Source organism: Schistocerca serialis, chromosome 2, assembly GCF_023864345.2.
Source record: "Schistocerca serialis cubense isolate TAMUIC-IGC-003099 chromosome 2, iqSchSeri2.2, whole genome shotgun sequence".
NCBI lineage: Eukaryota > Metazoa > Arthropoda > Insecta > Orthoptera > Acrididae > Schistocerca > Schistocerca serialis.
The window spans coordinates 900,918,047-900,933,466 of NC_064639.1; the positions used below are offsets into that span (position 1 = coordinate 900,918,047).

Here is a 15,420-nt window from a genome sequence, read left to right on the forward strand (position 1 = left end):
AAGTGCTGATGTTCCTACAATGTTATGGAAATTAGCTTCTTGAATACTTTAATGATGTCTATGGGTTGTTTTCCTAACTTGATCAGTAATATAGTAATTTCATATGTTTACATGTCAACAATGTGACTGGAATAGGAAATAATTACTGTTAGCTTAGTGAACTGGACTTTAGCAAAACTTTTTTCTTGAAATTGTTCAAATTAATTAGGAAATTGTTCTGACTAATGTAATTTAGCAAAGTTGGGCCTGATGTTATACTCAGAATTACAGAATGACAGCTATATCTTATGGCACATCTCTCAGTAGCACTAATGATAATTAAGAAGAAAAAAAATTCAATCATTAAAGGATGCAAATAACAAAACAAAATGGGAATGGGTATCAGCTTGCTTTGCTACAAAATCTTTGTAGCACCATGAGCATAAGATAGGAGAATTTAGTACATGTAAAAATGCATTTTCCCCTTGTTCTGTATGCAAGTGGAATTGCTCAGAGTGCCATTAATATTTGCTTGTCAAGTATAAATGTAGACAGAATATTGAACTCTAACCTTCTTTCTTTTTTTCACTCTATTCTTTGATCAATGACATCAAAATTATCTCTTCACTTACCGTTTGCGTGCCTCTTATGACAACATTTGAGTGTGTCTGAAGCTTTACATTTAAATTTTGTTTGATTCTTTAAAGCCCCCTTCACTTTCTCTCCAGAGATTTACTGAACACCATTATACTAAATACTGAACATAGACTGAGGTATAAAATCAAACTGAAATGTGATACCCTGATCATTCTCATTGCACTGTGAGCATAATACATGGCAAGCTACCAAACCTCTTGATAATTTGTTTGATACTTTCTAGTACCGTATACTAAATTTTCTTGCACAGCCCACTTAGGTTATCTGAAAATATGGTATATTTACAGTTAGATGGTATTCCGCGCGCGTGTGTGTGTGTGTGTGTGTGTGTGTGTGTGTGTGTGTGTGTGTGTGTGTGTGTGTGTGTGTAAGCAACAACAAATCATTAAAAAGAAAATGTACACGAAAACTTATGCCAGTCTATAGTTGTTTCATATCTACAAAGCTCTAATACATAAGTATATATAGATATAGTATATATAAGTATATATAGATACAGAATGACACATATAAACAAATGAAGATTATATTTTTTTGTACCTGAAAGAAAGGACAGTCAGTGGTCTGTATGACTTGTGGCTAGTCTTGTCTGTAAGTCTCGTCCCCCAAAAATCATTGAAAAATAAATTCCAAACTGGAGTCTCAGGCCGCAAATCTTCATTATTCACAATGGCTTCAGTGTCGTCAAATACAAATTCACCATCAACTGAGTTTTTGTAGCAAAGTATTGCCACCAGGCCAACAATAACTGCTGAAAATGGTCCTGAGAGTTCTGAAAAAGATGGAGAAACTGATTAAGATGTCTGAAATAACAATATTGAACCAAATTTCACTCTCCTATACTGCAACATAATATATATTGAAAAGAAACTTTCCCTGGGTTTGAATTGTGATTTGTGGCTTGTGCAGACTGTGTCCTATGGAATAAGCTAACCAAGCATGACTCATGAAAAAGTACAACTTTTGTCAACACAAAGATTGATTTTAGCACGACAGTGAATTATTAGGTGTGGTCCTAGTGTAGGCAGTATGCCCATCCTTTTCTCCAAACTTGAAATGACTTTCTCAGGCATTTATGGGGGAACCACACTTTAATGTGTGGACTCTATCATGGTACAACTTGGTATTTATCACATTAATAAATCAGTGTTCAAGATGAGGTAAAAAATGTTTTACCTGAGACCATAATGCAGTTGGCTAGGTTCAATTTGCTTAGGGATTTTCTGTGCTGACCTATTACTTCCTAAAACAGTGAAAATGACATGGTTATACACTAACATTAATTCCAGGGGTATGAGAGTGTTCAAAAGCTAAAATAATCTTTATTTTTCATATGATACTGAGAGGTCAGTAACAGCAATATGGATAAACATCTCATCTTCCTATATGTCAAAAACAAAGCAACCTTCCATCTTTTTTACGTACTTCTCCACACGTCAGTCCTCCTATATAAAGCAACTAGTAACAGCATAATCAAGTTTTCAAGAAGGTACTATCCGATCACTTCTTTAACGGGGTCTATCTAGTTTAGAATTAGCACAAGTCTGAAGCTTTTTGGTGGTGCAGTAGAAAGCACTGCTTCATTTTCCGTTCTTTGCCAATGTTGTGTGGGGAAAAACAGATCCCTGTTGCTGCTCATCTATACCTGCAGGAGGCCAGTTCTGTGCAGTAAATGGTATAACACCTTGACTAATACAGACTTTGAACAGAATTCTGTTGCTACGGCAGAAACATTTATGATCTGCTGAAATATTCAGATTCGGCTGCTTATGCTGTTAGGGTTATTGCAAATAACAGTGACAAACATATTAGTAAATTATCCTACTATGCATATTTTCATCCACTGCTTTCATATGGAATCACATTTTGCAGTAACTAATCATTAAGAAAAAAAGTATTCATTGCAGAAAAGCACGTAATCAGAATAATAGCTGGAGCCCATCCAAGATCAGCTTACAGACATTTATTTAAGGAACTCAGGATATTCACCGTACCTTTGCAATACATATGTTTACCTACGAAATCTGATATTAATAATAACCCATACAAGTTCAAAAATAATAGTGAAGTGCATAGCTATAACACTAAAAGAAAGAATGATCTTCACTATTCTGGGTTAAATCTGACTTTGGTACAAAAAGGGGTTAATTATGTGGCCACAAAAATCTTCGGTCATTTGCCAAATAGCATTAAAAGTCTGACAGATAGCCAACCAGCATTTAAAAACAAATTACAAGAATTCCTGAATCACAACTCCTTCTTAAATCCCTCTGTGAGCTGGACTACTTTAGGACAAGGCTACAGATTCTCTTAACGAACAATATTGGTGTTTGCACATAGGGATACACCCTAAAAGGATGGGGAAAAGATTAAGGTTTAATGTCTCATCAGTGATGACATTGTCAGAGAGGAAGTACAAGGGCCTTTGAATGAGTAATGCAACATATGATTTTTCTCAAAGCAGGATCATTTTATTCATGATTTAAATACACAGTATTTTCCCCCAGTTCTTTGGCTACAAAATGTTACTTTTCAACTTAATCTTAGTTCAATTTTATGGCCACCTTAATGTGAAAGCATTACATCATGGTACTATCCTACTGGTTTGATCTCTGACAAGTCCTAGCTGCATCAGTAACTTTTCTGTAACTGCTCTCGAGCTTCCCACACAGTCCGTTCTTCAGTGGGCCAATGAGATGGAAGCCAGAATGTGAAAGATCTGGGCTGTAAGGCAGATGGAGAAGAATAGCCAATCAAATTTTGATCTCTGCTCGGGTGTACAGACTTCTGCATGGCCTTACGTTATCATAGAGAAAGAGAAGTGTGTTCACATTTTTTGCAGCCATGAACACATTGTAATAATTTCTTCAGTTTCTGAAGAGTCTTGTGATGGACTACAAAGTTTATAATTTGATAGTGAAGGAGCACATCGAACAGAATAACCCATTCAAAGTTCCAGATGACTAAAGTGCTGACTTCACCAGCTGAAGGTACTGTTTTGAACTGATTCTTTGAAGGAAATCCAGAAAAAAATGGGGAATTCATGTTTCATCATTTGTGACAATGTTTTATAAGAAAACCTCTCTTTCAGCTTCATAACAAGCAAGCAATTTGGTACAGATGTCCCTTCTTTAATCTTTATGCACTTCAGAATGGTTTTGGGGAACACAGCAGGCACAAATGTTTGAATATAATGACTATATATAAAAACAAAGATGAGGTGACTTACCGAACAAAAGCGCTGGCAGGTCGATAGACACACAAACAAACACAAACATACACACAAAATTCAAGCTTTCGCAACAAACTGTTGCCTCATCAGGAAAGAGGGAAGGAGAGGGGAAGACGAAAGGAAGTGGGTTTTAAAGGAGAGGGTAAGGAGTCATTCCAATCCCGGGAGCGGAAAGACTTACCTTAGGGGGAAAAAAGGACAGGTATACACTCGCACATATCCATCCACACATACAGACACAAGCAGACATATTTATGTCTGCTTGTGTCTGTATGTGTGGATGGATATGTGCGTGTGTGCGAGTGTATACCTGTCCTTTTTTCCCCCTAAGGTAAGTCTTTCCGCTCCCGGGATTGGAATGACTCCTTACCCTCTCCTTTAAAACCCACTTCCTTTCGTCTTCCCCTCTCCTTCCCTCTTTCCTGATGAGGCAACAGTTTGTTGCGAAAGCTTGAATTTTGTGTGTATGTTTGTGTTTGTTTGTGTGTCTATCGACCTGCCAGCGCTTTTGTTCGGTAAGTCACCTCATCTTTGTTTTTATATATAATTTTTCCCACGTGGAATGTTTCCTTCCATTATAGTGAATATAATGACTGGTGCACAAGTGAGTCAGCACTACCAACAGAGATGTTAAGTCGAGCACTGTGTTGCGCAACTGTCATTCATCAGTCACTTCAAATAAGTGTTTCCACACACTGCAACATTGCAGGCATCATAGCTGTACGTGGCTGGCCTGCGCATGTGGATAAGACAGATTTCCTTCCCCTTGTTCTGTTGACAACAGACACTTTGCCTGGTGACACTGTGCTTCTATCCAGCGCCCACTATCCCTACTGGTGCACAAGTGAGTCAGCACTACCAACAGAGATGTTAAGTCGAGCACTGTGTTGCGCAACTGTCATTCATCAGTCACTTCAAATAAGTGTTTCCACACACTGCAACATTACAGGCATCATAGCTGTATGTGGCTGGCCTGCGCATGTGGATAAGACAGATTTCCTTCCCTTGTTCTGTTGACAACAGACACTTTGCCTGGTGACACTGCGCTTCTATCCAGCGCCCACTATCCCTACTTATTCTGAAAAAGCCTGTGAATATTTGTGATGGCTTCATTTTCCGCTAAAAGAGTAGCTGCTCTTTGTTTAGAATGCACCTTAGTTGCAAATGTAATTTTGAAGGCATAGTAGTATAGCCACCTACTGAGAGTTACTAGAAATATACGAGATGATGCAGGAATGTTTAAGGATGCTGCAAACAAACTTACAATTTTTCTGAACCAAAATTGGCTGAGACAAACAATTTGTTGCATTACTTGTTGAATGCCCCTCATACAGGCTTGTATTGTGGAAGAAAATCAGCTGTATTCCCCCCCCCCCCCCCCTCCCAAAAGAAGCATTAGATGGGCAGTCACTGTGAAAACAATGCAGGTACGTGTGCACAGAAAAATAACTGCAACTATTAAGACATGGAGAAAAGTTATTGGCCTCACATGGAACTGATATTAATGAGATTTTCTACTTGGTATACTGGTGAATGTTGCAGCATGCAGTTATGTCTCCTTGCCTCCTCTAGCTGCTCCTGGGAGTTCTGTGTGTTCTTCACTTTTCTGGAAACAGCCACAGCACCACCACTCAGTTAACCAAACACTGAAAGACCTGTGTGGTCAGGAATGACAACGGGGGTAATTCTACCTGATGGCTTGGGTATAAGCAGGACCTGCAGTGCTTTAACTGGTCCTTTATGGTTCAGGGTGCTTTTAGCCTCATATAATGCTATCGGGATTAAGTTTTTTAAACATCCCTGCTCTGGCTTCTTCTTCTTCTTCTTCACCATTGCCTTCTTTTCTTCTTCTTCGGTGCACAATGTGTGGCATTCATAACTTGTTGGAAATTTACACCCATGCCCAACTTAATTTTACCACACATGATTTTATCAATTACAAATGCTGAAATCATGTGATGCTTTGATCTGCATGCAAATTTTGTTTGGACAGCTTTTAAAGTATGTCTGTCAGTTTTATTCATATGGATAAGCTGAACTAACAAAAATTTATTATTAATCGAAATTCATCCAAAGTTGGTATTGGTTTCTAAGGAATCTATTCCTACACGAGCTGCTGAATTTGTGTGTGATCATGCTCTTAAAGACAATTCACTGGGGACACGTGAGAACTGCAACAACTGTGGAAGTGCACCATCTGATACACAAAAATTAACAACTAAAAGTGCTATGAAATCACTGTTGCCATAAGAACATTTACACGAAAAAGTGGCTATGGAACACATTTGTGTAAGATGGGTGCCAAATCTACTGAATTTTGACAAAAAGCAAAAAAAAGGGTAAATGTCTAAAAATTAAGAAAAAAGACCTACTGCTTTAGTATGCTGATTTGAACTTCAATACTGTACATCAAATTTGAAAATGCCACCACTCGGCTGATTACCTGAGAAGACTTTATCACTCGAATATGCTGAGAAAGCCTGCAGCCACATATGTCCAATGACTAGCCTACTATAGTAGTGAATGAGTATTTTTGGAGAGGTTTTGGCAGTGCACTTCAGATTAGGAGGCTGTTCACTGGAAAAATACTGGAGAGTGTGAAATGATCTGATAGTGAGTTACATATTCCACAGATCATTTGAAAGATTCTTTTATTGAAATGATGTGGAACAATTCAGTTTACAGGTTATGTACACATGATTAATGTTAAGATTAGTGAACACACATTATTTTTAGTCCTAAATTTAATTTAATTTTCTTTTTTCTCTTTCATTTTTACTGTCGAGCAATTTCTAAGTAGAAATTTGTTAATGGAATAGGGGGTGTCCACGAGAAATGGATCTAAACTTGCTTCGCTACATGTCAGATATTTTATGTTATTGGGCAAATTATCAAAAATTTTTATTGTTGCATATTGAACTCCTTTCTGAGCCACTGACAGCTTTAAGAGTGAGTAATGAAGGTTATTTTTCCCTCTAGTGTTGTAGGTATATATATATCACTGTTCTTCTCAAATTATGATGGATTGTTTAAGATGAATTTCATTAGCTAATATATGTTTGTGATGGCACAGTTAAAATGGCTACTCCCCTTCTCCCCTTAAGAGGTCCATGGGTGAACACCACAGATTATTCTTACTACTCACTTTTGTGCAATAAATATTTTCTTCCTAAGTGATGAGCTGCCGCAGAAAATTATTCCGTGTGACATTATTGAGTGGAAACATGCAAAATGTCGCAAGGTTCATATGTTTGTTTCCAAGATTAGCAATTATGCGAAGAGAAACAGTAGCTGCACTTAATTGTTTGTGAAGCTCAGGAATATGCTTCCACCAGTTAAAGTTTTCATCAGTCTGTATATGACTGTTGCATAGAAATAAATGTCGTGGGTGCTTTTTTTTTCTTGTTTTTTTTTTTCAATATTTAAGGAGAATACATTTTGAGTACCATGTTTGCTCAATGAATGTTAAGTGGAAGGTCATTCCCAAAAAATTGGGTATGTGTTAAATCACCAGTTCCACATAACTTGAGTTTTTCTAAGAGAGTTTCATGATCTACACAATCAAATGGCTTGGAAAGATCACAAAAAATACCAACTGGCAGTACATTGTTATTTAAGGCTTGTACTATTTGATGAGTGAATGTATATATACCATTATCAGTCGAGCAACTCCTCTGGAATTACAACTGTGATAAGTTAAGTAAATTGTTATCACTTATGTATAGGCTACTCTTGAGTAGATCACTTCCTCAAATATTTTGGAAAAAGATGACAGTAGGGAAATTGGATGATAATTATTGAAATCCATCTTGATATCTTCCTTATGAGGTGGTTTAATAATTGTATATTATAACCAATCTGGAAAAATTCTCTGTGCCAATGAAAAATTGCGAATATCAATAAGGACATTGCTTATTATGTTGGAACAACTTTTCAGAATTCTGTTTGAAATTTCATCAACTGCACAAGAGCTTTTGTATTTTAGTATTTTTATAATTGTATTAATTTCAGTGAAGGATGTTGGTGCTACTTCTAGATGCTTAAAGTTTTATGGAGTGACATTTTAAATACATTCTCTTGCTTTTTCAACTGAACCGTTACATCCCACATTTACTGCTAAAACATAGCAGTGAAAGTGATTGTTAAATGTACTTGTAACTGATGAATTATCAGCCACAACATTGTCATTTAGTTTATTGTTATGGAATTTTGTATTCTAATTGGCTGTTCTGTCTCCTGTTTGACAATGTCCCATACAGTTCTAATCAAGTTATCTACACTGTTTACTTCTGTCAGAACATGCATACTTCTGGACATTTTGATGATTTTCCTTAAAATATTACATTACTTTTTGTAGTATACAAGTCATGTCAGATCTTGACTTACTCTGGCCTCTACATAAATTTCCCTTTCCTGTTACACGAGATTATAATTTCCTTAGTTGTCCACAGCTTACCCTCCCCCCCCCCCCCCCCTCCCTTTTCATAGATGCTCTGGATAATTTTTTAGGGAAGTGACTTCCAAATATTGACACAAATTTACTATGGAATAAACTGAATTTGACATTGGCATCTCTTTCTACACATTCTTCACCCCCCACAGCCCCTTTCAGTTTACTCTTAAAACACTGCATTCTGTTCTCATTATGAAGCCTCACTGCTTTGTATGAGCTTGCCTCAGGGTTATAAAGTGTCATACCATTTATTTCCATTACTTGTGCATCAGATCAGATAGTCCATTACCAATATGGTAAACATTAATTGTTTCAGTCTGAGCACTGTCTATGAAAAATGTTATCAGTTAGTGTCCTATTTTGCTGCACAGGAGTTGGTAAAGTGACTACCGAAATTATACTGAAACACCCAAATAATAATTCTGGTTCATTTTTCCTGTCTGTGTCTTTTAAGAAATCTGCATTGAAATCTCCACAAACTACTAACTGTTTCTTCTTGTCTGACTGGTTACTCAGTAATGCATCTAATAGCTGAAAGTAATGCAGCAAATAGCTAAAAGTTGCCTAGAGGGGATCTGTACACTGTTACAGTTATCAGAGAAGTCTTCTGCAGTGACAACCCAAAAGCACATGCTTCTAGGTTCCGATCAACAGAAAAATTATTTGTTTTAGAATTTTTCACTTTGTGTCCAACTTTTATATATGTTGCAGCTCCTGCTCTTTTTCCATGTTGACTCTGCATGAAAAATGATGCAGGTCTATAATCCCTGGTATGTAATATCTCCATCACTGTGGTTACATGATGTTCAGAGATTGGTGGAACAATTTTCCACATCTTCTAGGAATACAATAAGCTGATCTATCTTGATTTTCAGACTTCTAATGTTCTGAGGAAACCAATTTTATGGTCTCACATCCCTTTAATTTCTTTCAGTAATGTCAATCTGCAACGTGACTCTAACCTAAAGAATGTGCCCCTTTGATTCCAACAATTAGAGATTTTCTACATGCTTGCAGCCCCCTTACACTTTCTGCAAGGTGCTCAGCTAATCTTTATCTTCCCTCTCCTATTCAAGTGGTAGCCATGATTAGTGTATCCCCAACTACCAATCACAGCAACAGGCAGGGAACAGATATGCGAGTTTGTTTCAGTCAAAAACAACTAGCCCAGCTCTTTTTCCACACAGCTAACAACCGTGTTAAACGAGGACTGGTTGTGTTGCTGCAAAATCTCAATAAACCCCACATGAGTATGTGCTGTTGCTACTCCTACTTCCTCCAGGTCATCCTTAATGCTATATTCTAAGTTGCTAGCTAAGCTGTATCCTGCTCCTTCAACTAAGAGTACCTTATGCTTGCCATCAAAATCTGTGCACAAGGCCACTATGTTCTCTGTCACCTGGCTAAGTTTGGCACTAGGTTTCACAGTGCTTGTGACCTGGTATTCTACACCTTGCACTCCCTGTATCAATTGGCCTTTTGTAACTGCTCCCTAGTAGGCAGATTCTTTTTTTCTAGGTGATTTTTCTACTGAGCTAGCATTAAAGTCATTCCTACAAGTCCACTGCATCCTATTAAGCAGAAAAACTGATTTAGGCCCATCCCCTACTTACAGTAACAAGTTAAACTGATTGCTAACCAGAATTTGAAATGTTATTTCTTAAGTTTTCTCCTTTTGCCTATTACTTGTCATTTTCTCCCAACTCCCATTGTCTCTTTCCCCCTTCAACCTATCAAATTCAAAATGTGCCATGTCTAATTATGCCTGGAAGACACAAATCTTTCTTTCATTCCACAATTTTCTTGTCTCGGCTACATAATCTACAACCCCAAGGAACAGACTCATCTGTCACTTTTGTAGCTTCCCACTGCATTCTCCCTAGTGAAACACCAAAACAAAGCTGAGGACTAAATTGATAAATAAATGTATTGTTAACCTCACCGCCACATAAAGATCATTTCTCACTAGTGATGTAAAATGGGGTAGGCATGAGTGTCGTTCTGGTGGATTAATACACTGAGGATAGTGAAGTACCCATTGTAGGCTAGTATGCTCTGTGACTGGATGGGCAGTTTGGTTCTTTACCAAAGTCTGTCAGTGACCGATGATACAGATGGGTAGTGGGCAGCTTATAAGTAGTTATCTCACATGAAAAGTTGAACAGTAGTTGAGAAAAAAATGAAACTCTGCCAGTGGATTTTGTGACTGACTTATTATTTTACTCTGCTGTTTACAAAATAACAAAAACATTTCATTATATAACTAGTTACAATGGAAATTGTTCTCATGATTGTGGCAATAACAGAGTAAAATAATATTTGAAGCATTTGTAGTGAATTGACATACAACATGACTGTCTTTAGAGATGTGATTCTGCCTCTGCAAATGAAGGATATGCCAGTGACAGACTGGAATAAGATGTGCTGGCAGTCCTCAGCTCAAACACTTGTGTCTATTTATATTTGTATATATGACCTGTAAGATATTTTCTTTTTATTAAGCTGATCCATCCTATACAACTGTCAAATGATTCTTGGACAAATAAATTACTAATTCTAATGGATGAGGCATATATGCTCACATTGCATAGAAATGACCTGTGTGGTGAAGAATTTAAAACACAAAAGACAAAAATGTGAACAGGGACATAACTTATTTACTCAACCAATTTCCTGCAAGCCATCACAATACACCATTATCGTATTAATTCCCCATTTATTCCATTCACTAATGGCATTTAAAAGAATCTGTTTTGTGTGTGACACTTAAAAACATTTCTTTTTTGTTTTGTTTTGGCAACTCTTCCGCCATATGTAGGTAAAATAAAGCAAGTTACTTTCAGATTCTTACTTTTTCTAACAGACAACCTCATCCGCTTTCAACATGGTATTTGTTTATTGTTTCAATAAAGCCTCCACCCGTATACACTAAACTGAACTCTGTTGTACTGTCATCCTAAAAGGCATTGGCCTGCTGACAGATCACTGCTTCATTCTCTGTCATAAGAGAGCAGTATTGCTGATTTGCCAGCTATAATTGTGTATTCCTATAACCCTGCCCGAGTTCTGGCATTACACAAATAATTGTTTAGTTATTGTTTCATATAATGCTGGTGTTCATTAGGTATATGAATGTGGCTTCTATTATTTACAGACCTTGCTTCTTGGCGGAGAATAGCTATACAAAAATCACTCCAGGAATTCCTACCACAAAGTTGCTATGAAGCTGAGATAGAGAAGAGATGCTATGTCACCTACCTAACTAATAAGAAATGCAATATTGTTAAATAGTTACCGGCAAGAGAAACCACACAACAGCACACTAACCACAAAACATTCGATGGCAATGCACTAACAACAACTTGTTACCTATTACTGTGATTTCAAAGAGCAATCAATTCAACATACACCATGCTTACGAGCAGCCAATATCACTCATCAATACACCACACAAGTTGCTTTACACAACAGGCGAAACACAGAACATAAAATAAAAAAATAAATAAATAAATTTAAAAAAAATAGGTTTTGGCAGTAGCTTCATTACGATACAAAACTGAGACAATTGGTACATTTTCAAAATAACTTGTGGAGCATTAAATTGGTACTCCTCTTGAAACTAGTTATACAGTTACAATAGCTATTAAGTTCCCTACATACAACACATATATAGGAATTTTCGTCACATTACAACTGCAATTTACGCACTCGGGAATGGTAATCCTGAGTCCCAGGAGACTTCTCTGCGTCTTGAGCCGCGTTTAGGCCTATCGTCATCAGAGTCATCTGACCATCTGTCACCTATTCTCTCAAACAACTTTTGATTCACATTTCTCATTTTGGTTGGTTCTGTTCTCGTTATAATACTATCTGGTGGGCCTCAAATTTGAAGATTTTTTTCCAATATTTACGTTATTTATGTTTTGCAGGAATAAAAACATAAAATTTCCCACAGCGACAACAGGATATAGTTTTAGAAGTACAGCCTTCTCCAAAGGATTACATGTTATTCACGAAAAAACTGCATCCAAATACATTATTCCAAAAATTTCAGTCTTTCATTTGCTTTAATAAAAAACACAGGAATTTAGCTGACAGTTAAGTCAAGTGAGCACATCTAGTTAAAACTGCCATTTCAACTTGCTGATTTATTTCAGTCCCTCGAATGACTCGTGGAATTACTATCATTTTCGATTATTTGAAGCGAATTTCATTACGCCAAAAAAGCAACTACCCCATCCACGACGTGAGCAAGCATACCGGCTTCTTAAGTACGTAAGTGCAGATTATCACTGATAAGACACACGACGCAGTCGACATTTTCGGCACTTCGATACTTGATTCTACTCTGCAATCGACTAACTTTGCCCTATCAATCCTGGCGGCGTATGATATAGGCGGCCGTGGATTACTGGTGATCTTAATTAGTATCAAAGGCGAGAAATCTACAGCTCTAGATAATATTATTAGCTGATAATTTACAATATTATTGAAACTGTCAGTAGACGTCGGTCTCAAGAAAATTGCGCAGTTATTTATTTTTGTTTGTTACGACGCTGCCGTTGACACACATTGCTATAAGAGACTGAAAACTATACGAAAAATTGATACATGGAGCAGCAGTAAGCCAGGTTTCCACAGGCATGAATTTCTTATACGTGCATCCCTCTAATCGTATGCTTACACACACATTAAAAGCCGGGTTCACACACGCTTGTGGCTTTCTGTACTGATGCCTAGCTAGCCTACGTATCACACAAGACGCCACAAATTATCTGTTATTGCACAGCTTTCGATATTTTTACAACTGAAAACATACGGGCAAGCATTAATGTTATTTAGTGCAGGTTACAGCATTAAAGCTGTGGGAAGCGTCAACTACAAGGAAGACGAAACCCAAATGTTATGCCTGAAAATATATTTCGCGCAGCGATAAATCAGGGATCACAACACATTTACAAAAGAAATAAACACTCGAAGACGAAAATGCTGTCTGTTATGGCAAACTAACGGACAGCTGGCATTTCAGAATCATCTGCAGACACGTAACTCTCCCAACAAATGTATTCGTTTCTGTAGGCATTTCTAAATAGCTAACTTTTAGTTTAACAGCTGCCACGTCACATTCTGGGGCTATTTCCCCGCATATGATCCACAATTTATACAATGCGTGGTCTCACAAATTTCATACAACTCGCTTTTTTTGGTAACATATTACGTTTATTTATTTTTCATCTAAAAATTGTTAAAGGTTATTGGATAGGCCTACGTCATCGATTTTCAAGTATAGAGCGCACAAGTATAGTGCTCACGCGCGCGCGTACACACACAAACGCACACACATACACTGCTATCGAAAATTAAACATAGGTTGTTGTTCGTTTAGTTCAAGAAGCTGTGAAAGTGTACCTGCTAACCACTGTTCTGACTTTTTTCAGTAATAAAATAAAAACACACTGAAATGGAATGGAGAACAGCAGGAATTACTTCACGTTAACTGCAACAGAAAGCTCATGTTCCGAAATATTGACACCAGCGAGCAGTGCTGGAAGAAAAGTGGTGTCACAAAGTACAACCAAGCTGAACTTTTGTGGCATGACAAAAGTAGCGTCTCCTAAGTTGTGCCATTGAAAACTGGAAGTTCACATATGCAGGTGCATTGCAACTGTGGTATGCCACTAGGTGTGGCGAATTTCTGTTGTGTAGCCTATGGGAACCCGGTTTAGCGTATCCACAGGTCCAAGTTCGAAATGCTTCTTACACGACTTTCAAGATGGCGACAAGTGAAATTATAAACTACAAGAGTTTAGTAGCTTTTGGCCAAGAAGCTGATAGTCATGTTAATGAACAAAAATCAGACAAACAGGTGTTGGGTATGGAAATGGGCATCTCACAGGAATCGTTTGTGAGCATACAATACGGTAATAAAGGAATTATCTATCGAGGACGGCATTTCGTTAGAAATTCATTTTCCAAGGAATAAAATCAATGGTGTAGTCTTTTTGAGTCGTATTTCTGGCTCTGGAAGGAGGTAAGATTACGTGTCAGCTTGCAATAAATTACAAATAGCACTCGTGTATCCGGTAACTGTACGGTGCAAGAAGAGAACTGTTTCTAAATTATTACGTTATCTACTACACACTGAAGGGAGATGGGGAAGTAAGGTGTTTTTGTCTCAACGTTCAGCTTTGTTTTTATTTCCAAGGCTAGTCGAGTTTTTTTATAGGTCACAGGTGCTATAAATGTAAGTTTGTTTTATTGGTGCAGTACTTAATTTTGTAACCAACTTGGTACTACTGTGCAGAACAGCCATTACTCAGTGATACTGCCAATATGAACACTGTTATATTCACACAGGTTATCAATGAGAGTGAAAACTAGTTTCAGACCTATAAAGCCACAAATAAATTTCTATTTCACAGCAATATTTACTCACAATGACTAAAGCTGCAATGATACAAGCCATCTCACTTTTCTCCTCACATTTATGCTAAATTTGTCCGCTCCTTGTCACGACTGCTGACAGGCAGGACGCTTTAGCTGCATATAAGTAAAGTCTCATTACCTTGATTTATTATGGGGAAATCCATTTTATATTATTTCAGCGGTCGTCGTTAAAGGGGCTAACAGCCCCAGTCTGTGAATACGTGAGAAATGCACAGCCCGCACACTGCTCTGAATGCGGCAGATGTATCATGAGCACTCAAAGCTTTGTGCTGTTTTGCTCGTGTCAAATGGCCACTGACGGAGGGTCACGGAACCTACCGGTCCTTTGCACTAAGTCAGCGTCTGCGGCCTTTGGCACAACTCGTTTCTTCAGATGGTCTAGCGTAAGAATTTCAAGTGCTTGCTCGGACACCACAATTTATGGCGGAAAAGTACAAGCCTTGGAACGTTGGGCGAACTGAGGTGAGAGCACCTCACAGAGTGCACGTCATGTTGGTTTGCCCTCAGGAAATTCAGAAGCATTAAACAACATTCTGATTTGCTCATCTCTGCCTGACCTCAAATGAGAATTTCTAGGGCAAACTAGTTAGAAAGATGTACCCTGGTCCATGACTGACGACATTCCAGGCTGGGGATTTGTTAAATGTGGCAT

The 15,420-nt window shown here is 37.7% G+C and overlaps 1 protein-coding gene across 1 annotated transcript in view; it reads right to left on the reverse strand.

Moving 5' to 3' along the window:
• Positions 1-12,640, reverse strand: part of LOC126458244 (protein O-mannosyl-transferase TMTC4-like) — a 148,038-nt gene extending 135,398 nt beyond the window's left edge. Inside the window, exons 1-2 of the mRNA XM_050095143.1 lie at positions 12,030-12,640; positions 1,177-1,408 (exon numbers count right to left, since the gene is read on the reverse strand). Of these exons, the coding sequence (XP_049951100.1) occupies positions 1,177-1,408; positions 12,030-12,159 (362 nt within the window). The 5' untranslated portion in view covers positions 12,160-12,640. The remainder of the gene's footprint in view (positions 1-1,176; positions 1,409-12,029) is intronic.
• Between the last annotated feature and the right edge of the window lie 2,780 nt (positions 12,641-15,420).